The following is a 9,779-nucleotide window of genomic DNA, read 5'->3' on the forward strand; positions in this document are numbered from 1 at the left end:
CGACTCCCAATGCTCGCGCGTGTCGGCGTCGAGCAGTCGGACGAGGATGGTGAGGAGAAAGCAATTGTGTGCGTCCTCCAACCCGAACGAGCGTAGCGCTTGCTGCGTCTCCTGAATAATCTTGACCATTTTCCGGAGTGAAGCCGCCTTTCGCAGTTTCATCGGCTTAAGATTTGCGAGCCGATCCATGTGAGACTGCACATTTAGCCGCTTGTTATCGTAGCGGCCATCAAGCAGCTGCCATGCCTGATCAAGCGGGCCATCTGTGGTTGGCAAATGGCTGATCAAATTTGCCGCGTGGCCTGTAACTGCTCCCTTCAAGTACAGAAACTTGTCGTGGGCTGCGAAGTCGGCGCGTTCGCTGATGACGGAGGCAAAATGGGCCTTAAACTCTGTCCATTTGCTATAGTCTTCCTCAAATTTCGGGACACAGCGATCTCGGGGAGTCGTGATAGGCTTGCCGAGGACTGCGTGGGCGCGTCGGTCGACGAGGCCGTCGTGGTCTGCGAGGGCTGCGTGTTCTGTTTAATCTTCTGTTCCAGTTGCGCCAGAAGTTTGCGTGCCGATAGAACGACGCGAGCTTCGTTGGAGGTCACCTTTTCCTTAAAGTAGGCGTGGTGGAGCTGCGTGGACGGCCAAACCTTGGAGAGGGCAGCGTGTTCGCGTTGGAATTCTACATGAATTTCCAGAATCGATGTCCTCATGAGCTCTGGCTCTTCTGGCGCGACTTCTGCGGGGGCCTTGTTGGGGGTCACCTGCAGGTCCTCCACCATGGCCAGGAGGGTGTCAAGACGCTCCTCCTGGACACGGGAACGCACCTGAAGCTCCGATGTCAGGCGCGTGGGCGAGCGTGTGCGCGTGGCCTGCGTGGTCTCTTCAGGGACTTGAAGCGTGGTCGGCGAGCGTGGACGAGCGACCTGCGATGGCTGCGTGGTCGTTTCCGCTGCGTGGTCTGTATCGAAATCGGACGCCGTCATGGCCGCCGGCGTCTCTTCCGGTTTTGAGGCCGGAGACGGATCGCGTGATTTCGGCATTCTTACCACTGAGTGTCACTGAGAACTTTAGAAAATTACCGAAGTCACAAGCGTTCGTTAACGGCACAATTCACCTCTAGCGTGTTCCGCGCACACAGCGAGTCACTGAATTCGCGTGAAGCGCGGTCACTACACGTAATGGCGGCGAAACACTACCGTTACGCGTCGCAACGACCGTTACGCGAGCCCGGGCGTGTTAATCCGGCTCGAAGGACCAAAATGTTTGCGTTTTGCGTGGTCAGAATGGTCAGAAAGTAACACGCCTGCGTAACGATTACAATAATGTATATTTTAACACAGAAATAAAGGGAATGGTATTTACACAAGTTATAGAGAAATGCGTGGGCAGCGTCTGTACAACTATTTACATATAAAGATATTTACACTAATCTTAATTACAAAGCACACGCGTGGACAGAATATCGTTTCACCGTAAAGCGTGGACAGAAACAATATGCGTTGCGTGGGCGGAAAGGTACGTAACTGAACTTGTACAATGCGTGGACAGAAACGCACGTGTTCTCGCGTCGAGCGACGTACAAGAAGAACAAGAATCGATCATGGCGTCGATCGTGCCGGTTCCGCGTGGACAGGGGACCGCGTGGATAAAGAGGGCCCGAGAGGTGCTGCCGCTATCGGTAACGACGCAACAACGAAGTATTTTCGTTGCCAACTTCGCCGTTCGGCGTAGAATTGGGGAATTTCGCCAACACTAACCTAACCTAACCTTTTTTTCTTTTTTCTCGGGGAAATCTTGCATAAGACCCCCCGTGCCCCTGGAGGAGGGCAGCGGGGCAGTGTCAGATTCCTACTGACTAAAATCCCGCGGCGACCTCCGCCGGCTCCATCGCGGGGGAACAGCGTGCAATGGCGGCCGGGACCCCAGCCCGTACCGCCTGCAGTCCCAGCGCCTCGATCTCCTCACAGGCTACGGGGAGGAGCAACGCCCGCCCGCCCGCCAGCACTTCGCTCCGCCGGCTTCCGGTGCCGGCTACACCCCGGGTCCGCGTGCAATGGCGCCCACAGAACGGGCCTGCGGCCCGCCGAGTCGTCCACCTGTGGGCTGCAGTGAGCCGTGGCCGGCCACACTCCAGGGGGACTCCCTCGGCTCCGCTGCACCCCCCTGCGGGGGCCAGCGCCACTCCCAACGTGGGAGGGAAATCGCCACTCTCCGCCCGGCGTCACCCGGCCCCCCGAGGCGGACGGAGAGGGGCCCCCGATTGGGAACAGGTTCCCCACATGCACGCCCCCGAGTCCGACCGGGGTCCGGGCTGATTTCGTCCGGGGCGGGAGGGTACACCGCGACCCCTCCCGCCCCACAAGAAACACCCCCCGTGAGATCTCCCCAGGGCCCGTGTGCCCTCCCGCTACACTACTCCGTCCCGCATCCGTCGCGCCGGGGGGGCAAACAGCGAAATCCGCCATCGCTCCCCGGCGCACCTTACGGCGGCGGATCCTGGCGACGTCGTCGCGTCCCACGTCCGCGACCTCACCGAGCAGGATCGTACCTTTCACGATTTCATGACCTCCTCGCAGAAGGTGGTCACAGCCCTCCATTCTGTCTCGCCGGCAAGCATCTGTCTCACGACGCCTGCCGGCGAGAGATCCTCCCCTATTTCTGCCGTCAGGGCGTGGCGGGCCACCGCAAACACCGGGCACTCCGCCAGCGTGTGTTGTGCGGTGTCCCGCGCCGCCCCGCAGAGCCAACAGTAGGGGGTCCATTCCCTGTTCCTCCGGCACAGGAACTCCACGAGCACCCCGTGTTCCCGGGGTTCACCTGCGTGACCCGGAACGACAGGCCGCCATGGCCGCGATTCCGCCACTCCGATATTATCGGCAGGACCGCCCCGACGGCGCGGCATCCGGCGGTAGCCCCCTCTGCTAGGGATCTCTGCCACCTTTCTGCCTCGACCAGTCGGGTCTGGCTCCGGTGTTCCTCGATCGTCGGCCCCGGCGGGACTTCCTCGGCCTGGCGGAGGACTCGCGAACACCAGTATGTACTGGATTCGACCTCCGCCTGGTACCGGAGTGGGCTGAGACCCGCCAGGACAATCGCCCCCTCGTAGGGGATCGTGCAGTAGCCCCGCACGATCCTGATGGCCAGCCGGCGCTCCACTCGCCGCAGCTGAGTGCAGCTGTGCCTGCTGACCGCCAGATCGCCGGCCCATATCGGAGCCCCGTTTAGGGCTATCGACCGGACGATTTCCACGTAATGGCGGCGAACTCTCACTCCCGGCCCCCCGAGGTTGGGCAACAGGCGGCGAAGATTGGTCGCCACCTGTTCCAATCGGGGAGCCAGGCGGTCGAAGTGAACATCGAACCGCCAGTGGCTGTCGAGATACAGACCGAGGTATCGAAGACCCCTGCCGATCACGATCCCGCACCCGCCGACCTCGAGCCAGAGCTGGGCCGGAGGGGCTACCCCACGTCGAGGCTCGAAGGACCACATGGCCTCGGTCTTGTGAGGAACTAGCGCCAGACCCAGCCCCCGGATCGCTCTTCACACGATGGCGACCCCCACCTCGGCACGACGGCAGGTCCTCAACCAGTCCCGCCCGGTGGCCAGCAGGTAGTAGTCATCTGCGAATACCGTGGCCCACACCCCGGGCGGGAGGTTCACCCGCATCGCCGCGTTTTACCCCACGTTCCATAAAGGGGGCCCAGTTTGGACCCCTGGGGCACTCCGCGGTCGAACTCTCTCCAGTGCAGCTTACCGTCCCGGCCCGTGTACAGTATCCACCTGCCATCCAGGAAGGCCCCGATGATCCTCTGCAGATACGGGGGGACGTTGTGGTGAACCAGCGCCCCCCGTATCGTCCCACGGGGCAGGGTGTTGAACGCGTTTGTAACGTCCAAGGAGACGCCCAGCGCCACCCCACCCCGGGACGTGGCCGACTCGGCGAGGGTGCGCACCCGCTGGATAGCGTCGATGGTGCTGCAAACCTCGCGAAACCCGAACTGGATTGGCCCCGATCTGTCCGACATCCAGTTCGGGGCCAACGCTCGACAGGTGGTGGACGAGGCGGTTTGCGATGACACGCTCGAAGAGCTTTCCCACCTCGTCCAACAGCACAATGGGCCGGTACGAAGAAGGAGAATCTGCGGGCCGTCCGGCCTTTCGGAGGAGGACCAGCCGCCCTTTTTTCCAAATCGAGGGGAACACCCCCTGCTCCAAAGCGGCGCTGAAGAGGCGGCACAGCCTCGGACCTAGGACGCCGGACGCGATAACACAGGCGCGGCCGGGGATGTCGTCCAAGCCCGGGGCGGTATTCTTGACCCCGAGCCTTCTGACGGCATCGTCCAGCTCCTCCTCTGTGACCTCCAGGTCGGCGGACCAGGCAACGGGCTCCGCCGGCCCTTGCTGGTGGCGCGGGTGCGACGTTCACCCGGAACGGGGGAAATGGGTGTCCACTACCCGCGTCAGCAACTGGGGGTTCAGGGTCTCCGAGACCGGGGGTGCCCGTGCGCGGAGCTTGCCCATGATCATCCGGTAAGGGCGCCCCCACGGATCCTCGTCCAGAGAGCCCCGGAGCTCCTCCCACGCCCGGGATTTCGCGTCCCTGATGGCCTGCCTCAGGGCTACCACGAAGACCTGGTATGTGCCCCTCAGCAGATCCTCCCTCACCGGGTCGCGGACTCGAGCCCTTCGGGCGCGCTGCCACTGGCGCCGGGCATGCTGACACTCGGATCGGAGATCCGCAATATCGCCCGACCGCCAGTACACCGCCCTCCGGGGGGCAGGCGCGGGGCCCGGGGCATGGCGGTGTCGCATATTGCGGTCATCGCCTCCCGGAACCACTTGGCCTCCCCCTCAACGTCCGCGACCGGCCCGGCGAGCGCTGCGGCCATCAGCATGTCCTTGTCCAGCCTCTTCAGCACCCAGCGCCGCAGTGGCGGGCTACGCGCCGGCCTGGAGGCGGCGGGGAGAGAGTAGCTGAAGGTGATGTATAGATGATCACTCAGCGTCTCCCTCGCCGCCACCCTCCAATTTTGCACCATGCGTCCGGCCACAGGAGACGCCCAGCCCAGATCCACAATGGATTCCCCCTGAAAACTTTTTTTTTTTTTTACGTGTGGCAATCTTCGAAAGATGCCCCCAGCCCTCCTGGGGAGGAGCCGAGGGTAGTGCCGGATTTTTACCGGCTAAAACCCCCACGGTGGCCTACGCTGTGTGTTGGGGAGGGTCCCAGGGACCTCTGACGAACAACACCGGGGCCCAAACACCCATGGCGCGTTGACGACCCCTTGCTCGGGGGAGGGTCTAGCCTTGGCCCTCCCCCTACGTGCCAAACTCCGCCGCCATCGGGGGCCACACCCGATGACGGCACTCCTCGGGCCGCGTGCAATAGGGACCGAGGCCCCAGCGCCGGACCTTGCGGCCCTGCGGCCCCGCATAAGTTTCGCGGGGCCGCGCGATCGGTGTCGGGGGGGGGCCGTTCGCCCCTCCCCGGTGCTCCTCTTCCGGGGGGTGACTGGTGTCCCCCCACAGAACTCCTCTTCAGGGGGATAGGGTGCTCCCCCCATCCTCTTCTCCACGTTGGGGGCGGTGGGCCTGGTATGCAACATCTTCACGGCCCACCGCCCCTTCTCGCTCAGGTGACGCCGTCAGGGGGTCTCCTTCTTCTGCGGATGGCTTCTTCTCCTTCAGGGCGATGACCGTCTCGCAGTAATCGGTTACCGCCCTCCACTGATTCTCGCCGGCGAGCATCTCTTTGACAAGCGCCGCCGGCGAGAGATCACCACCAACTTCGCACCGCAGGGCGTGACGGGCCCGCGCAAACGCTGGACAGTGCCCCAGGGTATGTTGCGCGGTGTCCTGTCCAGCCCCGCAGTGATGGCATGCTGCCGTCCCCTCCGCCCGGATCCAGTGCAGGAACTCACTGGAAACAACCGTGTCCGGTGAGCACCTGTGTGGTCCTAAACGTGAGCCTTCCGTGGCCGCGGTCCCTCCGTTTCTTGAGCACTGGAAGGACCGCCCCGGCCACGCGCTGGGGCTCGCGTCGCCACCGACCCAGGGCTCTCTGCCGAGCCTGGCGCCTAATCCTAGCAACAGCTTCGGTCATCTCTTCTGGCGGGATCCCGTCCAGACGAAGGGCACGCAGACGCCAGAAGACTTTGGCGTCACCCTCTGCCTGGAACTTGAAGGGGACAACCCCCGCCGGGGTCATCGCCGCCTCGTAGCGGACCGTGCGGTAACCTCTGATTACCCTGATGGCTATGCTCCTCTCAGCCCGGCGCAGCAGTTGCTGGCTGCGCCGGGAATCCATCAGGGCGTTCGCCCATATGGGCGCACCATAGATGGCCATGCTCCGCACGTAGAGACGGCGAACCTTCTCGTTGGGCCCTCCGATATTGGGCAGTAGACGAGCAAGCGCGTTGCTTGCCCTGTCTACACTTGCCGTCACGAGAGTCCATAACTGCGAAAAGGCGAGTTTTCGTCCGTTCTTGCGCATGTTCGGCCTGATTGGCTATAATCCCATTCCCATACGCTTGCGCACAACGTCGCTGAAGCGCCTCCACGCGGTGCATCTACGTGAAAGTGCATCATTTTGAGCATATAGCGGGTAGCCAGAGCGTGTATATCGAAGTGTCTTGTGTTTTTTAAGGGTTTTTGTTGTGTATTGTATTATTTTTTGGTAAGTATTTCTTTTATGTTCTATATTTTATCTTTCATGTTTCATATTTTATATTTTATATGTTATATGTTATATGTTATATTAAATATTGCATGTTATTTATTTTATAGGTAGTCGGGGCGTGTTTTCTTGCTGTTTTTGTTATTTTTTGTCAGTGTTTTTCTTTTTTTTGTGAGGTGTTTTTCTTTGTAAGTATTTCTTTTATATTTTATATTTTATCTTTCATATTTTATATTTTTTATTGTTTATTTTATTGTATTTATTTTTGATGTGAAAAGTGTGTGAAATGGAAGGAGTCCCCGGACCATCCGGTGAGTCTCCAAGTTGGAGAAATCCATCAGGAAAGGTAAGCTCGCGTTATAAAAATATGTACATATATATATTGTAGGATGTAAGTTCAGAATGTTTGGGCCGAGCGATAGTTGGACTGACAGAAGTGTCAACGAAGTGTGTTTGGACCGTTTGACAGTTGGATCGAGCGAAGTGTGAAGAAAGAGTGTTTGGACCGAGTGACAGTTTCTACGAATCGAGAACCAAAAGTCCGCGCGTGGCAAGAGTGTGTGAATGCGTGTGTGATGTGGTGACATGTACAAAACTTTGTTCTTTTTGTAGCTCGTTCGATCTTCGCAGAAGATGATGATTATAAATCTGTACAAGAGTCTGAAGGAGGAACGGCCAGATCTTAACTACAGACCGTTAATTGCATTGCTCTCCAAACGGACCGGAATCGGCCAGTTGACAATTTCGAAAGCTGTGTCGGAATATAAGTCAACAGGCGCCGTAACGTCTCCAAATACGAAGAGACCCCGCATGAATATTTTGGAAAAGACATCCGAGGAGGCGATATTGGGCATAAGGAAGAAAGTGCACGAGTTTTGGTTTCGGCGAGAAATTCCCAACATGAAAAAAATATTGGAGGCTGTGAACGAAGATCCCCAACTACCGGGTTTCAGCGAATCGTCGCTATATCGTCTGCTGAAGCGAATGGAATTTAAATATGTCGTTCGCGCGCGTAATAGCGCGCTGATCGACAAGGAGCACATTGTCACCTGGAGGCAGCGATATATAGAAGACATACAGAAGTATCGTTCCGAAGGGCGTCCGATCTATTTTCTGGATGAGACGTGGGTCAACGCAGGAGATGTCCGACGAAAACTGTGGGTGGACACTTCAGTCACCTGCCCCGCAAATGCAGAACGCAGGGGCCTGTCCACTGGAAGTATACCGGAGCCAGCCAATAAAGGCAAACGACTTAGTCACGTCGGGTCATTGGAGGGGTTTGTACCTGGAGCCCTCCTCTGTTTTGAGGCGAAGAAAAATTCTGCCGACTACCACGACGAAATGAATGGGGACACATTTTTCCGTTGGTTTCGCACCTTTTTGCCCATGCTACGAGATGGGGCAATTATTGTTATGGACAACGCGCCTTACCATAGCACCAAAGTTGAAAAATATCCCACAATGAGCTGGAGGAAAGATGACATCATTACGTGGCTGATCGGTAAGGGGTAACAGGTAGAACCACGGTATGTCAAAGCGCAGCTTATACAATTGTCACAGAAGCATACGCGCTACCAATATGTAATTGACGAGTACGCGAAGCTGCATGGACATACTGTGGTTCGCCTTCCCCCTTACCATTGTGAATTGAACCCCATCGAGTTGGCATGGGCAAAAATTAAAGAATATGTAAGGGGGCGAAACACGACGTATAAACTGTCGGATGTCAAGGCACTAGTAATGGAAGCGGTGGAAAATGTGTCCGCCGAGTCGTGGCAGAATTTTATTCGCCACACGACGGAGGAGGAAAATAGGTTCCGCCAACTCGACAACATCACTGATAATATTCCGGCCCATCCTCGTACCGGCCTGAGGGGAGGCCACTCCACATCCGCCCTAGTTAATCGGACGGATAAGCGGCGCACATCCGTTACCCTGCTAGTGCTGGGCTGCGCCACATCCTCCGCGCCCGTTTCCCGTCTCGCGTCCTGTTGAACAGCCGCAGTCGCCGTCGGTACATCCCGTCCAGTGTTTGTTGTTGTTATTGGCGTTTTTAGTTTCAAGTCATCCATAGTGTTCCCACGAGAGGGTCGGTCTGTGGGTCCACCCGGGCAGAGCCGCCTTACCCGGATAAGGCTAGTACACCCGGGGGGTCGCCAGATACCCCGGGGTTGGCCGCTAGAGGCTGATGCACCCATCAGCCATCCCTGGCGCTGACTGCAGGGGCGCCCTCATCACCGCGTACCGCAGCTTGGGGATAGAGATTTTTTATAGCGGTTGTCATCCTCGCGGGCCGGCCAATGAAGGCAAGCCCCCCGTTCCAGCGAAACGTGACCACTGGGTTACGGTGTAATTGCTTGGGCACTCCGGGTTCGCTACCCGCACCAGACCGCCACGCTGCCTGGCCCCTGGAGAACTGAACGACGCTGCAGCCACCTTTTCGCCTCGCCGACCCAGGCCTTACCGGCAAGGGAGGCCCTGCCAGGATCCGTAGATCCCACCGGCATCGCCCCGGGTCATCTGCGAGGCTACTTCGACAGCAGCAAATGTCCCCCTTTCAGTCGCCTTGTACGACAGGCAGGGGTTACCGTGTCTGTATTCTATCCCCCAGTCACAGGGGAGGTTTTGATGGGTTTTCCTTCCCTTGGCGAAGGCTGAAACCTTTTTTTTTTCGGTTCAGTTGGAAGAGGAAATGCGTTTGCGCTCGCGCGGGTTGGTTCCCCTTTTCGTCTATTCGGCTAGAGGGGACCCGGGCAGTGTGGGACTCATGTCCGCCCTGAAGGGGCAGCCTGGCGCCCGTGAGGTGAGGGCAAACCCAAAGAGGCAACGCCAGAAGGGCGCAACCTGGCAACCCAACCCTTAAGGGTTGAGTTTAGCTCAAGAGTAGGCCATAGCCCTGAAGGGGCGACCTAGACGGGCAGCCCAGAGTGGGCACTCCCGAGGCTGGACATACTACCCACTAAAACCTCTCCCCTAACGTGGGCCGCCAGCACCTTTTCACTCGTTAGAATTCATAAAGGAATACCAGCGTATAGCCACAACGACGCTTCGGCATTTCAACGCAAAAACGCCATGCGCTAGGCACATGGGGCATCTGCGGATCCACGCC

The 9,779-nt window shown here is 58.5% G+C and overlaps 1 protein-coding gene across 1 annotated transcript; it reads left to right on the forward strand.

The window, feature by feature from the left end:
* The first annotated feature begins 7,303 nt into the window (after positions 1 to 7,303).
* LOC123989072 lies at positions 7,304 to 8,182 on the forward strand. Its single transcript, XM_046289782.1, has one exon. The coding sequence runs from the start codon at positions 7,304 to 7,306 to the stop codon at positions 8,180 to 8,182; it is 879 nt and encodes a 292-aa protein (XP_046145738.1).
* Positions 8,183 to 9,779: the final 1,597 nt, after the last annotated feature.

This window comes from Osmia bicornis, unplaced genomic scaffold, assembly GCF_907164935.1.
Source record: "Osmia bicornis bicornis unplaced genomic scaffold, iOsmBic2.1, whole genome shotgun sequence".
Taxonomy (NCBI): Eukaryota; Metazoa; Arthropoda; class Insecta; order Hymenoptera; family Megachilidae; genus Osmia; species Osmia bicornis.

Bases quoted from the DNA above. Each gene is read 5' to 3' on its own strand.
- LOC123989072 (XM_046289782.1), top strand. From the start codon at position 7,304: ATGATGATTATAAATCTGTACAAGAGTCTGAAGGAGGAACGGCCAGAT.